The sequence below is a fragment of the Neomonachus schauinslandi genome, chromosome X (assembly GCF_002201575.2).
Source record: "Neomonachus schauinslandi chromosome X, ASM220157v2, whole genome shotgun sequence".
In the NCBI taxonomy this organism is placed as follows: Eukaryota; Metazoa; Chordata; class Mammalia; order Carnivora; family Phocidae; genus Neomonachus; species Neomonachus schauinslandi.
The window spans coordinates 115532689-115558177 of record NC_058419.1 but is presented as its reverse complement, the minus strand read 5'-3'; the positions used below and the strand labels follow the sequence as shown (position 1 = coordinate 115558177).

Here is a 25489-nt window from a genome sequence, read left to right as displayed (position 1 = left end):
CAAAAGTTCATTTTTGCTTTTGTTTCACTAGCTTTTGGAGAAGTATCTTGAAAGAAGTTGCTGTGGCCGATGTCAAAGAGGTTACTGCCTATGTTCTCCTCTAGGATTTTGATGGATTCCTGTCTCACATTGAGGTCTTTCATCCACTTTGAGTTTATCTTTGTGATTGGTGTTAGAGAATGGTCGAGTTTCATTCTTCTGCATGTGGCTGTCCAATTTTCCCAGCACCATTTATTGGAAGAGACTGTCTTTTTTCCATTGCATGTTTTTTCCTGCTTTGTCAAAGATTATTTGACCATAGAGTTGACGGTCCATATCTGGGTTCTCTATTCTGTTCCATTGGTCTGTATATCTGTTTTTGTGCCAGTACCATGCTGTCTTGGTGATCACTGCTTTGTAATATAGCTTGAAATCGGGCAACGTGATACCCCCAGCTTTGTTTTTCTCTTTCAACATTTCCTTGGCGATTCGGGGTCTTTTCTGATTCCATACAAATTTTAGGATTGTTTGTTCCAGCACTTTGAAAAATGGCATTAGAATTTTGATTGGGATGGCATTAAAGGTATAGATTGCTCTGGGTAGCATAGATATTTTAACAATGTTTATTCCTCCAATCCATGAGCATGGAATATTTTTCCATCTTTTTGTGTCTTCCTCAATTTCTTTCATGAGTGTTTTGTAGTTCCTAGAGTATAGATCCTTTACCTCTTTGGTTAGGTTTATTCCGAGGTATCTTATGGTTTTTGGTGCTATTGTAAATGGAATCGTTTCTTTAATTTCTCTTTCTACAGTTGCGTTGTTAGTGTATAAGAAAGCAACTGATTTCTGTGCATTGATTTTGTATCCTGCCACATTACTGAATTGCTGGATGAGTTCTAGTAATTTGGGGGTGGAGTCTTTTGGGTTTTCCACATAAAGTATCATGTCGTCTGCGAAAAGAGAGAGTTTGACTTCTTCTTTGCCAATTTGAATACCTTTTATTTCTTTTTGTTGTCTGATTGCTGTTGCTAGGACTTCTAGTACTATGTTGAACAACAGTGGTGAGAGTGGGCACCCTTGACGTGTTCCTGATCTTAAGGGAAAGGCTCTCAGCTTTTCCCCATTGAGGATGATATTCGCTGTGGGTTTTTCATAGATGGATTTTATGAACTTGAGGAATGTTCCCTCTATCCCTATACTCTGGAGAGTTTTAATCAGGAAAGGATGTTGTATTTTGTCAAATGCTTTTTCTGCATCAATTGAGAGGACGATATGGTTCTTCTCCCTCCTCTTATTAATGTGTTCTATCACATTGATTGATTTGCGAATGTTGAACCACCCTTGCACCCCAGGGATAAATCCCACTTGGTCATGGTGGATGATCCTTTTAATGTATTGTTGGATCCTATTAGCTAGGATTTTGTTGAGGATTTTGGAATCCATATTCATCAGGGTATCGGTCTGAAATTCTCCTTTTTGATGGGGTCTTTGCCTGGTTTGGGGATTAAGGTAATGCTGGCCTCATAGAATGAGTTTGGAAGTTTTCCTTCTGTTTCTATTTTTTTAAACAGCTTCAGTAGAATAGGTATTCTTTCTTCTTTGAATGTTTGGTAGAATTCCCCAGGGATTCCATCAGGCCCTGGACTCTTGTTTTTTGGGAGGTTTTGGATCACTGCTTCAATCTCGTTACTGGTTATTGGCCTATTCAGGTTGTCAATTTCTTCCTGTTTCAGTCTTGGCAGCTTATAGGTTTCCAGGAAGGCCTCCATTTCATCCAGATTGCTCAGTTTATTGGCATATAGTTGTTGATTATAATTTCTAATAATTGTTTCTATTTCCTTGGTGTTAGTGGTGATCTCTCCCCTTTCATTCATAATTTTATTAATTTGGGTCCTTTCTCTTTTCTTTTGGAGAAGTCTGGCCAGTAGTTTATCAATCTTATTAATTCTTTCAAAGAACCAACTTCTAGTTTCGTTGATCTGATCTACTGTGTTTCTGGTTTCTAATTCATTGATTTCTGCTCTAATTTTAATTATTTCTCTTCTACTGCATGGCTTAGGCGTCGTTTGTTGCTTTTTCTCTAGTTCTTTAAGGTGTAGAGTTAGTTGGTGAATTCGGGATTTTTGTATTTTTTTGAGTGAGGCTTGGATGGCTCTGTATTTCCCCCTTAGGACCGCCTTTGCAGTATCCCATAGGTTTTGGACTGATGTGTTTTTGTTCTCATTGATTTCCATGAATTGTTTAAGTTCTTCTTTGATTTCTTGGTTGAGCCAAACATTCTTGAGCAGAGTGGTCTTTAGCTTCCAAGTGTTTGAATTTCTGCCAATTTTTTTCTTGTGATTGAGTTCCAGTTTTAGAGCATTGTGGTCTGAGACTATGCAGGGAATAATCTCAATCTTTTGGTATCAGTTGAGACCTGATTTGTGACCCAGTATATGGTCTATTCTGGAGAAAGTTCCATGTGCACTCGAGAAGAATGAGTATTCTGTTGTTTTAGGGTGGAATGTTCTGTAAATATCTATGAGGTCCATCTGGTCCAATGTATCATTCAAAGCTCTTGTTTCCCTGTTGATTTTCTGCTTAGATGATCTGTCCATTGCTGAGAGTGGAGTATTGAGGTCTCCTACAATTAACGTATTGTTATCAATATGACTCTTTATTTTGGTTAACAGTTGGCTTATGTAGATGGCTGCTCCCATGTTGGGGGTGTAGATATTTACAATTGTTAGATCTTCTTGTTGGATAGACCCGTTAAGAATGATATAGTGTCCTTCTGTGTCTCTTATTACAGACTTTAGTTTAAAATCTAATTTGTCTGATATAAGAATTGCTACCCCAGCTTTCTTTTGAGGTCCGCTGGCATGGAAGATGGATCTCCATCCCTTCACTTTCAGTCTGGATGTATCCTTAGGTTCAAAATGAGTCTCTTGTAGACAGCATATGGATGGGTCCTGTCTTTTTATCCAATCTGCAACCCTGTGCCGTTTTATGGGAGCGTTTAGGCCATTCACGTTGAGAGTGATTATTGAAAGATATGAATTAATTGTCATCATGTTGCCTGTGAAGACGTTGTTTTTATAGATTGTCCCTGTAAATTTCTGTTGTAGATCACTCTTGGGGTCTTTCTCCTTTTATAGAACCCCCCTTAATATTTCTTGCAGGGCCGGCTTAGTGGTCACATATTCTTTCAGTTTCTGCCGGTCGTGGAAGCTCTGCATCTCTCCATCCATTCTAAATGAAAGCCTTGCCGGATAAAGTATTCTTGGCTGCATGTTCTTCTCATTTAGTACCCTGAATATGTCTTGACAGGCCTTTCTGGCTTGCCAGGTCTCTGTGGATAGGTCTGACGTTCTTCTGATGTTCCTCCCTCTGTACGTAAGGAATCTCTTCCCCCTAACTGCCCTTAAGATGGTTTCCTTGGTTCTAAGATTTGCAAGTTTTACTATTGCATGCTGGGGTGTTGGCCTGTTTTCCTTGATCTTAGGAGGGGTCCTCTCTGCCTCTAGGACTCGAATGTTTGTTTCATTCCCCGGATTAGGGAGGTTCTCAGCTACGATTTGCTCAAATACATCTTCTAGCCCTCTCTCTCTCTCCACTCCCTCCGGGATTCCAATTATTCTGACATTGGAATGCCTCATGGTGTCACTTATTTCTCTGATTCTATTTTCATGGATTCTGAGTTGTTTTTCCCTGGCCTCCTCTTTTCCCTTTTTATCTATTATACTGTCTTCCAGATCGCTTATTCTCTCTTCTGTCTCAGTTACCCTAGCTGTTAGATTATCTAGATTGGATTGGATCTCATTGATAGCATTTTTAAGTTCTGCCAATTCACCTTTTATTTCTGCCCTTAGAGACTCTATGTTGCCATTAATTGATTTCTCCATTCTAGCCATTGTCTTCACAATTGCTAGCCTGAATTCCATCTCCGACATCTTGGTTATGTCTGCATCCATTTGTAAATCTGCAGCATAAGTCATAATCTCTGAGTCTTTTCTGTTTTGGGAGCTCCTCCTCCTAGTCATTCTGTTGATGGGTGTTTGAGGGAATGTATAGAGTCGAAATTATTGACCAGAACCCAAGCAAGATGCACCTGTTTTCTTGGGACCTTAGGGTTGCCGGCCTCTTGTTTTCCCAGCCTGTCTTCTGCGGGAGGGGCCTGCCGCGCTGTTACTCAGGCAACCCTGTTCGGGCAGAGTTGCCCTGCGCCCCTGTGGCAGGGGATGGGCTCAGTGGGAATCAGTCTTTGGGGCTTTTGTTCTCTGGCAGCTTTCTCTGGCGGCTTTCCGCAGCTCTTCTGCGAGTCCAAGCAGAAGAGACCGTTTCCAACCCTCTGCCTCAGAGCAGAGAGACCACAGTCTGTTCTTCAGTGAGCTCTCCAGGCCACACCATCTCTGTTTCTGTCCGTGTTGCTATAAACTGCAGCGGCCTAGGTTGTGCGCCCCTCCACATCGCCCCCAGTCCTGCCTCCAGGTCGGGCACGTCTCTGCCCTCTGCCCTTCGCGCTTCTAAAACCGCCAGCCGCTCCCAGTTTGTGCGCACGCAACTCCGCCGCTCGGGGTTCCCACCCCAGGGGTTGCAGTTCACCGGCAGGACCCGGCGCACAGGGTTTCCGTCTCAGAGGCTGCAGTTCGCGTGCACGCGACCGTGGCTCCAGTTTCTGTCCGGGAGGGCTGCGGTTCGCATGTGCGGGACCCCACCCGTCTGGTTTTCCACCCCAGGGGCTGCCCTGAAGTTCGTTCCCGATGCTACTGGTATGTGAGTCTGTGCCCCCTAACGCAGCGCGCGAGGCTGTCACTCACCGGCGGTGTAGGATCCCCACGGCCAGGCACCCTCCCGCCGCTGTTTATCCTCCGATATCTGCCCACAGGATCACGGCTCCCCGCTTCGTACCTCAAAACCAACCGCCTGCGATACTCTGTTTGTAGAGATCCAGATCTTCTTACATCTCAGGCTGGTTTCATGGGTGCTCAGAGTGGTCTGGTAGATATCCAGCTCAATTCCGGGGACCAGTTGAAATAGGGTCCCCTACTCCTCTGCCATCTTTCCCCCCCGAAACATTTTTGAAAGATCAATGTATACTACACAACATATATAATACTAATTTTTCATGGTGATAATATTCTTCACAATGTTAGAGAAAACTGGGCAAAATTACACAAACTTTGTATTCTCATAATATTACTCATAAATGCCTTCAATATTACCACCATGAGTCATAATATTGGATAAGGCTCAACAAAAGTTTATGGAAAAGATTAAGTTCAATTATGAATTATAGAAGCACAAATGAATCTCTAAATAGGATTTGTGCAAATATACAGTTTGCATTCTGTTTATCTAAATTCCACAAGAATAATTTTGCCCAGTTTTCCAAAAATAAACAGTTGGGGATTTAAAGGTAAAACCGAGCCATTTCAGGCCAAAAGGTCATTCTAAAACAAGAATAGTGGCAGGAAAATTAGCCATTCACTGATAGCATTGACTTCAAGATACAGCAGTTGCCCAAAATCTCTTAAGTGCTTCCATCCAGGAAGGAGTCACATGAGACTGACTCCCACATTTAATTTTAATGAAGATCCTAAATTGGATGAAACTATTAATTAATCTAACTAATTTGCAGTACTCAAGGCATTGACTCTAATGGCCGGATGGGAGTACCAGAGGTCAGCTCCACCGTGATGATCAGAGTTAACACGTTTGAGCACTTACAAAGTACCAGGCCCAGTTGTAAGCACTACCCCCTTGTTAGTTCATGTATATCTCAGTTGTTACAGCAAACCTATGAGATCAGCTCCATTATTGTCCCCATTTCTCAGCTGAGAAATCAAAGGCACAGAGTGATTAAGTTATCTTGCCCAAAGTGTATAGCTAGAAAGAGGCAAGGCCTGATTTGGACCCTCAAAGTCAAACACTGGTGCAAATAGGCTTTAGCACCATGCCAACATAGCATGGATAGAGTGCATGGCCATCAACTATTCAACAATTTACAAGGATTTGTTGACTGACTGCTAAAAATATGTAATTCATTTTGGGATCCTATATCTGTATACACAACAACAACAAGAAATTGATATGAGAATTTAAGTGATTCCAGAAAAAAAAAAAACAACCCTTACAATGGAATGTTTGAGTATGAATTATCCAGTTTTACCTTCTATGTTGATCAAACCATAGAGAAAATTTATTAGCTCAGACTACCCTGGGTACTATTTACTTGAATTACAATATATAATTAGTTCAGGAATTCACAACAAAATTTTTTTTTCTGTAAAGGGCTAGAGAGTAAATAAATTAGGCATTCTGAGGTGTTAGAGCTCTAGTGCAACTACTCAACTCTACCATTTTAAGTAGTAAATAGAGAGCCACACACAATATGTAAATGAATGGGTATGGCTGCATTCTAATTAAACTTTATTTACAAAGGAAAATAACAGGACAGATTTAACTCGAGGGCAGTAGTTGGTGACCCCTGGACTCCAGCACAGGTAAATTGATTTTGAATAGCTATTTTATATATGTTTAAGCAGGGAGCCTGCTTGAGTGAATAGATTAAAAATGAATGTGTGGGCGCCTGGGTGGCTCAGTTGGTTGAGCGACTGCCTTCGGCTCAGGTCATGATCCTGGAGTCCCTGGATCGAGTCCCGCATCGGGCTCCCTGCTCGGCGGGGAGTCTGCTTCTCCCTCTGACCCTCCCCCCTCTTATGCTCTCTCTCTATCTCATTCTCTCTCTCAAATAAATAAATAAAATCTTTAAAAAAAAAAAAAATGAATGTGTTATGGTTCTTATTCTCGTACACTAATTATATCCTTCTGGATACCTTGGCTATTGTTTTTAACTAAACTTTCCTCTTTAAAAAGTCCAAAACTAAGCCACAAAATCTTACCAAATTCTGACTTTGTGAGGCCCCAAATAGACAACTTATCTCTCTTTCCTTCTCTCTTCTCCCTCTTGCTCTCTCCCGAAGACACCATGTATTAGTTAACTATCACTAAATAACAAATTACTCCCCCCCCCCCCACATACACCCCCACCACCAAATTTAGTGGCTTAAACAACATTTTAAGCTTTACTTTCTATGGATCAGGAATCCAGGCAAAATTTAGCTGGGACCTCTGTTTCAGGGTCTCTCAGGAGGCTGAAATCAAGGTGTCAGCTAGGACTGCAGTCTTACATGAAGGCCCAACTAGAGAAGGATCCACTTCCAAGCCAACTCATGGGGTTGCTGGCAGAATTCAGTTCCTTCTGGGTTGTTGGACAGAGGCCTCAGTTCTTCACTGACTGTTGGCTGAGTGCCACCCTCAGTTCCTTGCCAGGAGCCCTGTCCACCAAGGCCAGCACATGAAAAGAGCCAGAGAGAGATGCCAGCAAGAAAGAAAGTACAAGCAAGATGGAAGTCTATCTTTTATAACCTAATAATGAAAGTAACATCCCATCACTTTTGCCATAATGTATTTGTTAGAAGCAAGTTGCTAGGTCCAGTTCACAGTCAAGGGGAGAGGGTTATAATACCAGGAGGCAAGAATCATTGGGGGCTGCTATTAAAACTAAGTCTTCATTGGTCTTTTAATGTAATGTTGTTAACATTTTTAATTGATGTTAACATTTTTAATTGATGCCCTGTCAACAGGACTAATTTGTACCTTCACAACATGTACATCCTTATAAGGTCAAAATATAGCTGTGACTCAATCTCCCTAACAAACATCATACCTAGCATGGAACAGATTATATTTCTGCAAATAAGGTGCTCTCATTATTTCCCTGACCCCAAGAGGGTTAGTATATGCTGAATAACTCTTGCATATTATTGATAGGAAGTATTAGTTTTTGTTATAGTTACACAATTCTAATTTGATCAGTTCAAAACTAGCTGTGTAGAACAAAAAGGGAAGTGATGAGTGTTAAATTATATGGGTAATAGATCCCAAATTGATTTGATACTTCTCCAGATTGGTTTTTGAACCATATTGACACTCCATTCCTATTGATGTTGTGCAAACCAGCCAGATATACGGCTTTTGTCGATAAGAAAGGAATTTTCAGGAGGAGGTGTGGTTAGTTTGTTTGCCATCCTGGTTTTAAATGGTGCCTGATGTGGCAGGCATCATATTTGTGTCAGGTTTCCCTGATCTAGTTTTAGGTTTGGGTCATTTGTTTCAGTAAACCATGGGCCATATAACAAGTATTTGGATGCAGATAGTTCATTTGGGAGGTGGTCTCAGGAAGGACAAATGTGAGAGTGGGGAGTGTAAACAAGGAAAGGAAAAAGCCAATAAAGTGTATTACTGAGTTGGTTATCATGGAGGACAACTAAAGCTCAGTCCTGCTGGGGATCCTCGAAAAAACCATACAGAATTTTCACTGGACTTGTCCCACCAATAATGGGAAATCTGAGGTCTTTATCTACCCAACTCAAATCCCATTCCTCCATGGTTGAGAGCTGCCCCTAGGAGTGTTCTAGGCTTCCTTGCATACAAGTAGAAAAAAGTTATTAAAGCACCGGGAAAATCTCTTAGGCAGAAAAGCGGAGAGGTTCAGGGGCTTGAGGTAAGTTGCTGACCATTTACAGGAGAATTTCCCACTGAATTGGCAGGTGAATTTAGAGCACCTGCCACACACGGTCTTACATGTGTAAATATTTTCCATCAGCGCAATTTGTTTCTAAGCAAGGAAGTCACCATCTTAGGCAAGTTCTGCCTGGCACGCAGAAGAGCTCAATGAATATGCATTATTGGATGGGTGACACTGAAGGTGGTAAGAAAGCAGAGCAGAGGGTCAGAAGGCTACCTTGAGACTGGGACTCCATCCCGCTATTGACTTGGTTTCTTCTCATCACTCTCTCTTTCCCCTGAGCCCCAGAATCATAGAATAGCAGAAGCCTTAAAGATGATCGTCCAAGCCTTTTCTATTTCTAGAAGGAACCCGAGGCCCAGAAAGGTGAAGTGATGTGATCCAGTTTGCAAAGCCAGCCAGTGGCAAAGCCAAAACCCACATCCTTGGCATCTTCTCATTGCTCTCTCCATTGCAGCTCTGTTACCTCCTCTTAGTTTCTATAATCCTACAGGATTGATTGCCACCAAGGGACTGAGATTGATCGTAACTCTCTGAAGCAGATATATACAACTGATATATTAGAAACTGGTGTGCTCAATGAGTTCTACCAAAATCTTTTCACATTTACAATTTGTTGTTTTTACTCATCTGTACATTTCCATATTGAAATATAATAATAATGCTTCCTGATGGTGGGGACTTTATTTTTTTATTTCTTCAAAGAGCTTACCCATCTATTTTTGTCATTTTATTCAAGAGGCTTCTTTTCTTTTCTTTTTTAATTACTGGCAGACTCCTGCAGGCTAGTATCTATTGCAAATAAGTATCTAATTATTAGCTGGTGATTTGTGCTTCTGGTTTTTTTGGTGAGGAGAGAGTCATAGAGCTGACTTGCATCAAAATGCTGCTAGGCTACTAGGGCTCCTGGGCAGCTCAGTCGTTAAGGACTGCCTTCGGTTCAGGTCATGATCCCAGGGTCCTGGGATCAAGCCCCACGTCAGGCTCTCTGCTCAGCGGGAAGTCTGCTTCTCCCTCTCCCACTCGCCCTGCTTGTGTTTCCTCTCTCGCTGTCTCTCTCTCTGTCAAAATAAATAAATAAAATCTTAAAAAAAAATGGTGCTAGGCTACAGGAAATAGATACAGTAGAGGCCAGCTCTTTGGTAATTTACAGTAGCAAAAAGTGAAATTACCAGCCCAGCCAGTGGCTTTTGTATCAGTTAATTCTCAACCCCTGATGGACCTGTAGCTCCTTTTCTTGTTTTCTCCTCCACACATGTAACCTGGAACTTGATGGGGGCCTGAGATTTTTTCCATTTCAGTTTTACTTTGAATGGTATGAAACAGTAGGCAGCTGAATAGCTTCAGGAGCTTTAGATTAGCATGCACCAGGCAGGAGTGCTCAGAGTGTCAAGCCAAGAAGGGAAGGTTTCTGTCAAGATTCTATCATGGAGACATCCTCAATGGCCTGCTGCCTCCACATGAGCTCACATGCAAGTACAAAGCTGATGTTAAACCAGGACAGAAGCCAGGATTTGGATGGTAAACTTCTCAGCTACCACGCACTCTGCCATTCAATTATCATCTCACACTATGTCCTCAGCTGTGAAATAGTCTTTGTCCTTCTACCAAAAGAATACTTTTCCTTATCCCCAGGATGTAGCACCCCAGTGCTCAGAGGATTCAGGTACATTGTGGGGAAGGTCAGCATGGGGAGAAGTCTCTTGTACCCCGAAGTCATGAAAGGATTCTAGGTGTTCTTGAGGAAATGGCTTCTCTATAATTGTGGGTTGAACTGGGTTTCTCAGACTGCCACCATTTTATAGTCCAGAATCACCCATTCCTCACCTCTCTTACCTACTGATCGTCTCAGACGTGGGCATGAATCAGGAGTCCACCATCATGATTGCTGTGGGACGATGAAAAGCCTACACCTACTCAGCACTGGCATCCTCCCCAGATGCCTACATTTTCAGAAGGCTGAGAGACTTAGGGGTGCCTTGCCACAGGGTGTCCCTCTGGTGCCTCTAAAAGTGGATACCACCTAATAGTCCTTGTATATTCTGGGGCTGGCAGTTCTACCCTTCTTTTAACCTCTCCACCCATAAAAACTCACGTAGGTAGTAGGTTTTGGCAAGCTACTTTGAACAGTTTGCTGACCACCATAATAGAGAGAAACTTATTCATCTTTGGAAATAATCAGCTATCTAGGCCTGTGTGCCACCCAACAAACGAATTGGTCCCTGAAGGTTGTTCAGGTTCGTCCTTATGAAAGTTTTGTGATTTTAGGAGTACCATTTTTTCTAGTTGCCTCCTGCAGATACCAGGCTTGGAGGCACTGCCACCCAATGGCTGTTTCTGCAAACAGCACTTTCACGAGAGTGTTTACTCAATATTCTACCCAGAACCCAGCAAGAGCGCAAGACAGAGAGAGAAAATGGGGCAGGGTACTTGGTGCTGCCTCCATCCCTCTCTGCCAAGGAAATCTGATTTTCCTGGCATTAAACAGCAGATGTGAGCTCTTTAATTAGGCAATAAAAATGGCAACTTGGCAGTGAAATTATAAGGATAAAATTGTACAACGCCATGAATCTTTGGCACTAGGATTAATTCAACTATCTATATTTTTTTCTGATGACATTTTTACAGTGACTGAATGTAGGTAAGAGTTGAAACAGAAAATCAAAACCAGAATTCTCATTTCCTCTATTGTTGATGACAGCTGTATAAGATTTAGATGTGCATTTGATAAAATTATTTTTCCCCCATAAAATGGGGATGGAGAGAGTGGTGGTGTATTTCATGGCACTGAATGAAAGACAAGTTCATTGGAGTTACTAAAGACTTCTGTTTCACGTAATGAAAGCGCAAGTCAGGCTACTGTGACCAACAGGTACCCTACATTTCAACAGCTGCATTAACAAGGGTTAATTAAAAATGTGCCTTCTAAATTAGGTAAGAAGCAATTGTACTGTACATAGCAGAAAAGCTTCTATTCTGGTTTAGCAATGGTTTGTATGTATAGTTTGAGAATAAACATTGACTCAGGCAGGTGGGTGTGAGAGACCATTCCACTTAAAGAAAGAAAAATATCTTAGTATTTTGAGATTGCCCTATGAATCCATTTTGTCTTTTTTCCATTAAAAAATAGGCTCAGTGGGTTAAGCGTCTGACTCTTGATCTCAGCTCAGGTCTTGATCTCAGGGTGAGTTAAGCCCTAAGTTGGGCTCCACACTGGGCATGGAGGCTGCTTTAAAAAAAAAAAAAAAAAAACTACTTGGTTGATCATAGTCATTTGTGATTTTTCTCTACTGTAGAGAACTTCTCTCTGTATGTGTTCATAACTAACCCTCCTTGCTTGTCGGCCGGAGGAATGTCACAGCTCTCTGAGGTCAGCCCAGAAGCTGAGAAGGTGGATATATTTTTGTTGACAAATTGTCACAGGCGAGTGACCTGCCCATGAAGGATGGAGATGGCGTCCAAGCTGTAAGGACATTCAGGCAAACCTCCTACAATGATGATTCACTCTTCTGTGCAGAGGATAAACCCTGGGTAGAAAATGGCCCAACCCCGTAAACAACCAGCTTCATGACATGGAATATGGTGTAGTTTTTTAATACAAACAAAACAAATTATGGAACTACATTAAATAAATTCATGGCTTGATTTTCCCTTTTGAAATGGATCTGAGTAGATTATTAATAAAAAATGTAACTCAAGAAAACTTGCCTAAGTTTTCAAAAAAATGCCAAAACAGTCTTGAAAAGAAGTGATGCAAAATATCTTTAAGAAATGTCAACATGATGCCAAAACAATTGAGCAATGAGCTAAACTCCACCATCTAAATGATGTGTTTGAATACCAGATCAACATTTATTTAGTGCCACACAAATCTAATCCATTTGGCTGGCTCTACTTTTTCACCAGATAGGTTTGCAAACTACATAAATTGTGAAGTCATGGAAATAATAAGTATGCTTCTTTCCCTTAATGCAAATAAAGAGTAATCTGGATATCATCATCTATAAAGACCAAAGCGAATTTTTTCCTTTTAGTTTTTGTTGTCCTCATTTTTGTTTTGGTAGCTGATCCTTCATATAAAGCATTGATTGTGAAAGGAATCTGAAATTATATATGGCTTGGATAACTTGCCAATCAACAGAAACTATGGTGCACTTATGGTATGCTCAAAGACTTGTCCTTGCTGGCATAGATACAAAAGACATCACTGGGTCTTTATCCTCCAGTATCATATACTTTAGTTGGGTGGATAAAACCTGCATACATGAAGCAAAGACTAAACTGTATGATCCTAACTTTAAGTGTAATACAAATCCTAAGGATGGGCAAGACCACCATGGACTAGAATGGGCAGAGAAAGCATCACTCTGGAGATGGAGTTTGAGCTACTCCTTGAGGAATTCTCTGGAAATAAACAGGTAGAGGAAAGGCAGGAAGAGTTTCTATGCTGGCAGAAATATATAGGCCAAGTTTTCTCAACCTTAACACTATTAACATTTGGAGCTGGGGAATTCTAGGTCATGGGGAGGGTGTTATGCATTGTTGGGCATTTATAGCAGTATCCCTGGCCTCTAACCACTAGAAGCCAGTGGCAAAACCCCACTCTCCAGTTGGGACAACCAAAAACATCTTCAGGAATTGCCAAATGTCTTCTCAGAACATCGTCCCCAGTGGAGACCCACTGGACTAGATATAGATGCCTGGGCTTGGGGAGTTTTTGCTTTCTCCATCTCAGAGTTTATCAACCTCAGAATTATTGACATTTTGGGTTGGATAATTCTTCATTGTGAGGGTTGTTCTGTGCATTATAGGATAGTTAGCAGCATTCCTGACCTCAACATCCCAGACACCAGTAGCACCTCCCCCTGGTTGTGAAAACCCATTCTGTGTGTGTGTGACACAAACATTGCCACATGCCCCCTGGGGTGCAAAATCACACCCATTTATGAACCACTGGGGTTCTCAGTAGGAATGGACTTGGCCCCCTCAGGGATGAACAGAATTGCTTAAACAAAGTACAAGGTTCATGTTAGGAAAGAGTGGAATAAGATTGATTAACTAGGGTGGATACATGTGGTGAAAGATCTTGGATACTAGAGCCTATAATAGGCAGCCTCGGCAGAGGGAGAAGCAAGCTTCCCAAGGAGCAGGGAGACCGATGCGGGGCTCGATCCCAGGACCCTGGGATCATGACCCGAGCTGAAGGCAGATGCTTAACGACTGAGCCACCCAGGTGCCCCAGCCTTGGCAGTTCTTAAGCAGATGTGTTGCAAAATGTAATTGGCATTTTAAATTTAATCTCACAGAAGCAAAAGGATAAAGTGCCTTGGAGAAGAACTGAATACAGGGAGCAGGGGGCTCGGTCAGGAAGTCATAATAACCAGGTTTAAGTACAGATGGCCAGGGTTGTAGTGACATCTTTAAAATGGAGAGAAAAGAGTAAACCCAAGGGTGCTCTGCTGAAAGAAATGTTGAGTTTTGGGGCACCTGGGTGGCTCAGTTGGTTAAGCGACTGCCTCTGGCTCAGGTCATGATCCCAGGGTCCTGGGATCGAGCCCCACATCAGGCTCTCCACTCAGCGGCGAGTCTGCTTCTCCCTCTCCAGAGCTCTGTGATCTCTCGCTTTCACTGTCTCTCAAATAAATAAAATCTTTTAAAAAAATAGAAAAAGAAATGTTGAGTTTTCACAACAGATTGAGTAATAGAGATAAAGGTGAGTAAAGAACCAATGGTGAAACTACATTTGCTAGTGGAAAGAAAGATTAAAATCAAATGATAGGGAAGGAGGGGCATTTAATGAGTTTGATTTTGCAAATAGTAACTGCAGGCATTTTAGAATTAGCACAGGAATGAGAGGAGAGAAGTCAGTACTGAATGATGGATTTGCAAGTGTTGAAAACACAAAATTCTGAAATCTCTGTGGCCTAATATAATGAAAGTTTATTTCTCATTCAAATTATACTCCATTGTAGAGTGGGTGGCCCTGGGTCTTCTAGGGACCTAGGCTTCTTCCGTCTCTGGGCACTGCCATCTGAAATGAGTGACATCCAAGGTGGTTGCAGAAGGGTTGAATCATAAGGATTTCATGGGAGATTTTAGAGGTCCTGAAGTGGCATATAGCACTTCTGCCCACATTGCATAGGGGATCCAACTAAAGTGGCAAATCTATCTTACTGGTGTTCCAGGAAAAGGAAGTGGGATTCATGAGAACTTGGCCAATCTCTGCTATAGGACGGACACAGACATGGACACACACACACACACACACACACACACGAACAAGAAGAAAACTATAGGAGTGGATGAATTCATTGAGGACATGAAGACAGAAGGAAAAATCAAAGAGGTAGAGCTCAAGGAACACAAATTACAAATAGAAGAAGATCCAGCAAAGGATTCAGAGATGTTAGAATGCTTGGAAGAAAACAGGCCTTGTGTAGAGTTGAAAGTGGCAAGAGGAAGGAAGGCAAATTTTGGTAAGGAGGGAAAATGTCTGCTTTTGCTAAGACCCTGGCTTTTGAAGACAAAAAAACACCAGGATAATTAGAAAAGGACTTACACATCTATACCCACCTCAAAACCACATTAGCTTATTTTTAAGAGCAGTCCGACACCCAAACCCCTTGGCCTGGCCTTCGATGTGCTGGCCCAGCCTATCTGTTCACACCCCACCATGCACTTCCCAGGTACCTAGCATATCCTGGTATGAGGCTGTTCGCGATCCCTAAGCCCACCTACTCTCCCATCTTCATGGCTTTGCTTCTATAGCTGTTTCCACCCACCAAAGTCCCAGCTTTCCACAAACCCTAAGTCAAATGTCACATCACTGAAGAATGAAGACTTTTCTGATCTTCCCTGTCAACATCAACCTCCCCATATTCCAACAGCCTTTTGGTCTTTCTTCTACCTTGACACAGGGGACCATCTACTGTGTATCAGTTATATGTTCACTTGACTGTGTCCCTCAGTAGACCAGGAATTTCTCAAGCACCAAGCAGTGCTACTGTGATGTATAACCCCAGGACAAACCAGACAACGCTACAGTCTAGGTCAGGGGATAGCAGATGTTTTCTGTAAAGGACCTCATAGTAAGTATTTGAGGTTTTTGCAGGCCATATGGGCTCTGTCACAACTACTCAACTGTGCCATTTTAGTGTAAAAGCAGCCATAGATAATATGTAAATGAATGAGTATGGCTGTGTCCCAATAAAACTTTATTTCTAAAACATGTGGTGGGCCAGATTTGATCCATAAGCCCTAATTTGCTTCTCTGTGATGTATGGGAATGACACTTTCTGGAGCACAGTGTGAATGGGGTCCTCTGAAGTATAATCTGGGAAGTATCAATGTGCATCTTAGTTATCCTTGTATCTTTTGCCCCACCTCCCACCAGCACCTAGTATAGTGCCTTCCACACAGTAGGCCCTCAATGTTTATTTTCCTGAATTAAATATGCCTGGAAAGATACCAACTCAGTGAGTCATAATAGCATTTTGAGAGCTTAATTACCTTTGAAATCTATTTTTTGCAAGACTGTAGTAAAGTAGTTCAGGAAGCAATCATGTAAGCCCAAGAATCATACAAAGAATGTGACAGGGGAAGATGTGAGCTAACAACATCTAGGGATTAGCAGCCAAAGAGAGAGAATCTGACATCAGAGCTGGGTAAAAGCAACAAAAAGGCATTTCAATCCTCAGAGACTAGCACCAAGGGACATCACATCACATGTAATAGATGTCTCACAACACCCTCTAAATCCGTGTGAATAATGCATTTAATGCCAGCACTTCAGTGCTGGAAAGATGTTCATGATTTGGAGGAAACTCAGAGACCAACCAAAATGATTAAGAGACTGAAAGGACTCATTCATGAGCAGCTATAAAAGAAGCCAAATACGTGCTTGGCCTGCTGATGACCAGAACAAGATGGGGGAAAGGTTTACAAATTACTAAATGCTATAAACACCAGGAAGGGGACTTAGCTTGTGGTATGGACATATCTCAGGCACTGACAAATTCCTCTCATTATTGGGTCTTAAAACATTTACGGGCCTTCTGAATAATATATAACTGGGAATGCTGTGATTGGTAATGTTCTATTATTACAGGAGAACAGGATTGCTCCAGAAGAGCAACTATAAGACAAATTACAGTGGAACAGGATTGCTCCAGAAGAGCAAACACAAGACAAATGATTGCTTATTAAGGGAAGAAACATTCCAGGCAGGCTAAGTGTGCCAGGAGAATTAAAATCCACTAACAGTCCACTCCTAGAAATATCAAATACATGCAACTGTGGGTAATGTTACATAGCGTAGAATTGTTGAAATTTAATACAAAGATGGAAAGATGGCCTGATATTTCCATCATTCCTTCTGTCATTCAATCACTGATTTATCCATCCATCCATCCCACATATCTAATGCTTACTCACTATTTCCTAGGTCCTGTGCTGGTGATACAGAGATTAATAATACCCAGAGCCTGTCCAAAAAAAAAACTGCTTATGGTCTAGTGGTGGGATCAGGGAAGTTCATGGAGTAAGAATGGACAAGTTCAATAGAGAATGATGAGAGAGCAAAGAAAAGTGGCTCCTAACCCAGAAGGCAGAAAGCTGGAAGGTTGGGGAAGCTTCCCAGGTGAGCCGACATCTGAGTCAAGTCTTGAAGGATTCTGAGGAGTCTGTGAATCAGAAAGAATGAGAATAAGCATCCCAGGTAGGAAGGGTGATCTATTCAAAGTGCTGGAGATGACAAAGTGCTGGACCACTTTGTCACAACATATGTGGGACTGACCAGTAGATCAGGTTGACCGAGACGAACAGTGTAAAGCGGGTGGTAACCTTAAAAATAAGAATTGGAATATATTAGGATCATGGGTGATTTTTTTTTTTATTTTCCTTGATCTTTCTCTCTCTTCCAAAATTTCTCCATTAACAAAATCACACCCTTATGTAGACGAATAATTGCAAACATTTATATAGCACTTATTCTGTGCCAGACACTATTCTAAGCACTTTGCATATATTAAGTGATCTTCACCACGTAACTCTGAGATAGGTATTATTGTCCCTATTATACAGACAAGGATGGGAGGCAGAAAGAGGTTTAACAATTTGGCAAAATGATAGAGTTAGAACAGGGTGCTCTTTTCTGCTTGGGGCATCTTACTCTAGAGCCTCTGCTTTTTCATCTGCTGTGTTGCTATTAACTTTCTCAGTCAGAAGCTGGTTTTCCTATCATTTATTCCCATAATCCCACTCTAAAAACTGATCTGACAAATAATCAGAGATACAGCCAAATATTTTAGGGGAAGAATGTTCATAGCCCCAAAGTTTATAGTGGCGAACAATAGAACTTCAAATCACCCAGATGCCCTGTAATACAAAATGATTCATCATGGTCTGGACCATTATGCAAGCATGATTTAGAAGGAAGTTAAATGATGTAAGAAATGCTCCCTCTAAAGATCAAAGAGAAATGTAAGAGACAAACGGTATAATCCTAGTAGTGTGTTTGTGCGTGTGGAAATCCACCAGTCAGACTGGTATCCAATTCCAATCTTAGCTCTGTCATTTAACTAGCTCTGTGACCTTGAGTAATAATTTAACCCTTCTCCAGTTTCCTCATCAGAAAATGGGGGTAATACAGTTGTTGTGATGGTTAGAAAATGCAGGTAAAATGCTTATAGTACTGGCTGGTAAACACTCAGGGTCTGATATCAAAATAATTGGAAACCCTATTTAAAAGTTAGAGCTAGGGGCACCTGGGTGGCTCAGTTGGCTAAGCACCAGACTCTTGATTTTGGCTCAGGTCGTGATCTCAGGGTCATGGGATTGAGCCCCACGTCGGACTCCACGCTCAGGGGAGAGTGTACTAGAGATTCTCTCTCTCCCTCTCCCTCTGCCCCCCCCCCCCAACGCATGCTCTCGCGCTTGCTCTCTCTCACATAAATAAGTCTTTAAAAAAAAGTTACAGTGGGGTGCCTGGGTGGCTCAGTCGGTTGAGTGTCTGACTCTTGATTTTGGCTCAGGTCATGATTTCAGGGTCCTGAGATCGAGCACTGCGGGCTCCCTCTCAGCAGGAAGTCTGCTTTTCTCCCTGTCCCTCTGCCCCTCCATTGCTCTTGTGCTCTCCCTCGCTCTCTCTCTCAAATAAATAATCTTTTTAATAAAATTTAGAGTTAGATGGTACACATTCAGCTAGCAGTTTGATAAGTATCCTTTGTAGTCTGGGGTCCAGTAGGTTACAACACCACCTAGTTATTTTTAAAAAATAAGTGGGAATGAGGTGAGGTGAGGGGCACTTTCCATTGCAAGTAAAAACTATTTGCTTTCAGAATCTGATTTCTCAAATTTTAAGGGATACTGAACACTCAGCCAATCATTGAAATGTTATAAAATTTCCTTGTTAACCAGATCCCTTCCCAAGACCAGAGCCCTGATGTTTTACCTGGGTTGAATATTTTTGAATTGTGATAGTTTAAAACCATTAGAAATGTGTTTTCATTGTCAGGATCAATAGATTGATGGAAATTACAAATGGGTTTTTGAAGGGTCCAAAGCCAACACATAGCTTCTTTCTCATCCAGGTTTTGGAATGATCTTAATTATACTAGTTTTTAAATATTAAGAAAAAATGGAAGGAAATAAGCAGCTTCAAAATTTTGTTTTTTCTTTTTTTTTTTCCATTAAGGAAATTCTTGTAGTCATCTTTGGAGCTGGTCTCAGGGATGAGGCTACTTGAGTAGATGGGCTTATACTGAGAGAGTCGGAACAAAAGGCCTGGGGCAAAGGGCATGTCATTTTCACTGCTCAGCCCGAGTCTGCAAAGTAGAAAGGAAAATGCTTAAGTTCTCTCTTAAGGAAAGGAGAGAAAATCCTTGATGAAGGAAAATGAGGTGTTCTGCTTCTCACAACATGAGGAGCCCGATTTCTCCACGAGTTTTCCCAGTGCCCCCCTCCATTCTCTCTCTCTCTCTCTTTCAGGTTTCCTACGTGAAAGCGATTGACATCTGGATGGCGGTGTGCCTTCTGTTTGTGTTTGCTGCCTTACTGGAGTACGCGGCTGTGAACTTTGTCTCCAGACAACACAAGGAGCTCCTGCGGCTCCGGAGAAGACAGAAGAGACAGAATAAGGTACAGTTGACCCTCAGCGCAGACAAAGTCGGGTAGAGCTTGAGGTAGTTACCCAGGCAGTGCAATTCAGAAAATAGAATACATAATGAGCAAGAGGCTAAGGTTAATTTTGGTCCTGAGGTGTCCTACTAGACTGAATTAGTGCTCAGGTCAGTCCTTTAAAATTGGGGCAGGGTTGTCACATTTAGCAAATAAAAGCACAAGGCATGCAGCTAAACTTGAAGTTTAAATCAACAAACAGCTTTGGTATAAAGATGTCCCAAGTACTGCATGGGAGATACTTATATTAATGAATTATTTGTTGATCTGAAATTAAGATTTAACTGGGAGCCCTGTGTTTTATCGGGCAACTCTAATTGGAGATCTATACTCAATTTGACAAAATTGCTTTAAAATCCTGTTGTTTTGAACATTAATAATTTGTGTGTATGTGACTTTGTGTACATAGCTACCTCGACTGACTTTCTCATCAATTGCTCTGATTTTATGTAAATAAGGTCCTTACCCAGGTTGGTCACAACTTGATAAATCCAATCAAACTGATCTCATTGTCTCAACTTAAACTTTAATGCATAAACCCAAATTCTACACCATCCAGAGGTTTGAGGTTTCAAACAGATGCTCAAAATCAATAGCTCCATGGTTCCTAAACTTGCTTGCCCCTTAGAATAGCCTGCAGATCTTTCAAAATCCCAAACCTTGGCCACACCCCACAGCAATTAAATCCCATCTTTGGGATGGGGCACAGTAGTCAGGATTTCTGAAGCTCCCCCCAGGGAATTGCAGCATGTGTACATGTTGGAAAAGCACTACTCTGGCTTATGATCCAATTTCATATGGGACACCAGGAGGCTTGCCCTTGTTTTCAGTTTCAATTCTGGAAGAGAAACATGCCCTTTGATATGGAGGACTGAAGTTAAAATTTTACATATAGGAAATGACAGACACTTTTCAAAATCTGCTCCCCTAAAATTTAAGAAATTAAACTTGCTATTAAAGCCATAGTTATATACTACTCTGTTGGAAGAAAGCCAAAAATGTTTCACTGTCAATCTTAATGCTTCTAAATACCTAGATGCAAAGCTAAACATTTCTTGTGATTTAGATGTTGGTTACGTTGAAGAGCTCGTATGCATATGAGCTCACAGAGTCCTGACCTCATCTACCAAAATGTTTCCTGCACATACTCTGGACTGGTATCTGGCTGGTTGCCCTGTTTCTCTTCTCTTCCTCTTAGGAACATTTTGTCCTATCATAGCCTAGGGAAACACACACATTCTCTTCTCTGTACACTGTTGAGTATCAAGCCTTTCTCAACTTTCTCCTCCTTGCCTCCTTGTTGATGATAACGATTTCTTCATCCTCATCCACAGGAATCTGCACAAATGGCACCTGTGCCACCCAGGAAATTACGGGAATGTGAGGTTATTCCAGCACATAAACTGTATTCCCAGAATTCCCTCGCTTAGCATAGTAGATGGCCACTGACTGCATACTCTCCTAGACCAGAAATGGAAAATGAGTTTCATTTTGCTTCCCAATTCTGAATAATTGGTAGGACTTCCTTGGAATGCTATGTGGAAGATTCTTAGGCTGTATCTGTATCTTATCATAAGAGTCACATGGAGCGCTTGTTAAAAGTAGTTTCTTGTACAGATTCCTAAACCTATGAATCAGAGTCTGCAAGGGGAGGTCACTGAGAATTAGTACCTTTCACAAGAGTCCCAACTGAGTCATATTATAAGTCTGCAGAAACCTGGGCAATACTAGAGCAGGCAGGAGAAAAGAAGATGAGGTTGGAGGAATAGGTGATTTCAGATTCATACAGGACTTTGCAGGCCAGTATAAAGGAATGGATTTCATTCCAACTGACTGGAATCCACAAATTAGTTTCAACATAGCAAATACCAGGATATCAAGTGGATGGTCCATGGGGTCAAGCGTAGCAGCAGCAGGTAAGTTAGGAGGCTATTGTAGAAATCTTCCAACCCATGAGCATGGAATATCTTTCTATTTCTTTGTGTTATCTTCAATTTCTTTCATCAGTGTTTTATGGTTTTCAGAGTACAGATCTCCCACCTCTTTGGTTAGGTTTATTCCTAGGTATCTTATTATTTTTGGTGCAGTTGTAAATGGGATTACTTAATTTCACTTTCTGCTGCTTCATTATTGGTGTATAGAAATGCAACAGATTGGGCGCCTGGGTGGCTCAGTTGGTTAAGCGACTGCCTTCGGCTCAGGTCATGATCCTGGAGTCCCTGGATCGAGTCCCGCATGGGGCTCCCTGCTCAGCAGGGAGTCTGCTTTGCCCTCTGACCCTATCCCCTCTCATGTGTTCCCTCTCATTCTATCTCTCTCAAATAAATAAATAAAATCTTTAAAAAAAAAAAGAAATGCAACAGATTTCTGTATGTGGATTTTGTATCCTGTGACTTTACTGAATTCGTTGATCACTTCTAGCAATTTTTTTCGTGGAGTCTTTCGGGTTTTCTATATATAGTATCATGTCATCTGCAAATAGTGATGGTTTTGCTTTTTACTTCTTCCTTACCGATTTGGATGCCTTTTCTTTCTTTTTGTTGTCTGATTGCTGTGGCTAGGATGTCTAGTACTGTGCTGAATAAAAGTGGTGAGAGTGGACATCCTTGTCTTGTTCCTGACCTTAGGGGAAAAGCTCTTAGTTTTTCCACATTGAGGATGATGTCAGCTGTGGGTTTTCATAGATGGCCTATATTAGGTTGAGGTATGTTCCCTCTAAACATACTTTGTTGGGGGTTTTTATCATGAATGGATGTTGTGCCTTGTCAAATGCTTTTTCTCCATCTATTGAAATGATCATATGGTTCTTATCCTTTCTCTTATTGATGTATAACATTGATTGATTTGCAAATATTGAACCACTCTTGCAACCCAAAATTAAATCCCACTTGATCATGGTGGATGATTTTTTTAATGTATTGTTGAATTCGGTTTGCTAGTATTTTGTTGAAGATTTTTACATCTATGTTCATCAGGGATATTGGCCTATAGTTCTCTTTTTTTAGTGGTGTCATTATCTGGTTTTGGTATCCAGGTAATACTGGGCTCATAGAATGAATTTGGAAACTTTCCTTCCCTTTCAATTTTTTGGAATAGTTTGAAAAGAACAGGTATTCAGCAACACAAGAAACAAACAGGTGTTGGCAAGGATGTGGAGAAAAAGGAACACTTGAGCACTGTTGGTGGGACTGTAAACGGGTACAGCCACTGTGAAAAACAGTATGGAGGTTCCCCAAAAAGTTAAAGATAGAACTACCCTACTGTCCAGCAATTGCACTGCTGGGTATTTACCCAAAGAATACAAAAACACTAATTCAAAGGGATACATGCACCCTGATGTTTATAGCAGCATGATTTACAATAGCCAAGATATGGAAGCAGCCCAAGTGTCCATTATTGATGAATGGATTAAAAAAAGGTAGTATGTATGTATGTATGTATGTATGTGTGTGTGTGTGTATAATGGAATATTATTCATCCATAAAAAATAACGAAATCTTGCCACTTGCAACAACATGGCTGGAGCTACAGAGTATTATGCTAAGTGAAATAAGTCAGAGAAAGACAAATACCATATGATTTCACTCATATAAGAAATTTAAGAAACAACAAACAAGCAAAGGAAAAACAGAGATAGACCAAGCAGGAAACAGACTCAATTACAGAGAACAAACTGATGGTTTCCAGAGGGGAGGTGGGTGGGGGGATGGGTGAAATAGGTGATGGGGATTAAGGAATACACTTGTCATGATGAGCACCAGGTGATATATGGAATTGAATTACTATATTGTACACTTAAAACTAATAAAACACTGTAGCTTTAAAAAGGACAATGGAGGAGTTGGAGGAGAGGAAGGGAAAGTGGGAGGGAGAGCAGGGGAGTTAAGGGTGCTTGCAAGGGACCAGTAGTGATGAACCAGGGACTCTAAAGTAGGTAAAGTGAGAACATGAAGGAGACACTGGCTACTCATGGATCGGCCATTTCACTGAGGTCAATGAAATGCTGAAATAAGAATATTAAAATAACTGTGCTGGGGGCGCCTGGGTGGCTCAGTTGGTTAAGCGACTGCCTTCGGCTCAGGTCATGATCCTGGAGTCCCGGGATCGAGTCCCGCATCGGGCTCCCTGCTCGGCAGGGAGTCTGCTTCTCCCTCTGACCCTCCTCCCTCATGCTCTCTGTATCTCATTCTCTCTGTCTCAAATAAATAAATAAAATCTTTAAAAAAAAAAATAAAATAAAATAACTGTGCTGGAAGGACACAAAGCAGTGGTGAGCAGGGGAAAGAAAAGTTCAAAAGTCAAGATTTCACAGGAAGTAAAGACAAGGATAAGGGTATGAACATAAATATTTGGCTAAGGTCCAGCAGAGGAAAAATTGACAGCAAGGCAGTCCAGGAATTGAAAGGCCAAGGATGGGGCCAGTTATCCATTTGGTTATTGAAGACCCTCCATGAAAGATGGCATTCATGGGTATTGAGCTGATAATGAAAGAGTTCCTAAGGTCATCAACTCCTAAGGGCTGGAGGCTGGCAGATGACAGCAGTGATAAAGGAGACCAGTGATGAAGTCGAATGAACTCAACTTCAGAGGTTCCAGAGGAGCTGGGGTTAAATAAGGAAGAAAGCAAGATAGTTTGGGCACTGCAGAGAGGAGCAAGAAGGACACCTGAGAGGCTGACAGTGGCGGGCATTAAGGGGAGACTCCTTAGAGATGCCAGTTGGCATTGGTAGTCATTGCTTTGTCTTAAAAAAACTGAGAAATCCAAGTTTAGATGTTTTGCATGGAGATGTTCTGGAGTTCGACTATGCATCTCAAAATGGCCATTCAAAAACCAAAGCTTAATTAACAAATTTAAGACGTGAGAAGGAGGTGGGGAACAAAACAAATCATGTTTGGACCTTTGCTGTCAAGGCTATTATTTTCATTGACAATTAAATTTTGGAGGAAAAAAAAAAGATTAGGAGACATTTCCAATTATGTGTCCCTTAGAAAATGGCGTCTTTTTCTCTAAGGCAGTATTTTAAGTTTTTTAAGTCTGAACCATGGTAATGGTAATAAGTGCTAACATTGATTGAGGGCTTACTATATACTGGGCATTGTTTTAGGCACTTTCCATACAGTAATTGATTTAATCCCCAAAACAACTAGGTGAATAGTGTGGTCATACAGCCCAGCTTACTGTGGGAAGTCCTGGTCTTGCATATTGTCCTGATGCCTTGGTGTAATTTAGCATTTGTTATGGACTATTCATTTTAAACAAATTATTAATAGTTGCATTAAAACAAAATGAAGTGGGTTTGGTCATCTTCTGGGGTGGAGGCATACATGTACAGTGGACGAGTTCTCATTTTAACATGTAGTCAAATCTAAAAAATAACCATCACTGTCCCTGGCTTCTTTTCTTGACCCTTTCCAGAAGCAATGTCATCTCGCTCTCTTTACAGGATAGCTCAAAGGGAGCTTGCTGATATCAAAATGAAGTGCATTTGGACACAAGAGACTAGGGATAAAGGAGCCTTTCTTTTGGCCTCTGTCAGTGGGGGGACACTGCTATCCTGCTGGCCATTTGGGGTGCCAGCCTTGGTCCATGACATGGCACACAAAATCCATGACACCACTAGGCCACCACTTAGTTGGAACACATGGAAAATCATAGGTTCAATGGACAAAAAACAAAACAGAGGCTGAGCAGTCTTGCTGTTGAGCATCTGATAGTTCAGGACTGAATGTTTTTGTCATTGTTTGCAGGATAATTTGTTTGAT

General features: G+C 41.4%; 1 protein-coding gene across 2 annotated transcripts in view; it reads left to right on the top strand.

The window, feature by feature from the left end:
- GLRA2 (glycine receptor alpha 2) overlaps positions 1-25489 on the top strand; it is a 177933-nt gene that overhangs the window by 120756 nt on the left and 31688 nt on the right. For both annotated transcript variants that reach the window (XM_021682428.1, XM_021682425.1), the window contains exon 8: positions 19538-19687. In XM_021682428.1, the coding sequence (XP_021538103.1) occupies positions 19538-19687 (150 nt within the window). The remainder of the gene's footprint in view (positions 1-19537; positions 19688-25489) is intronic.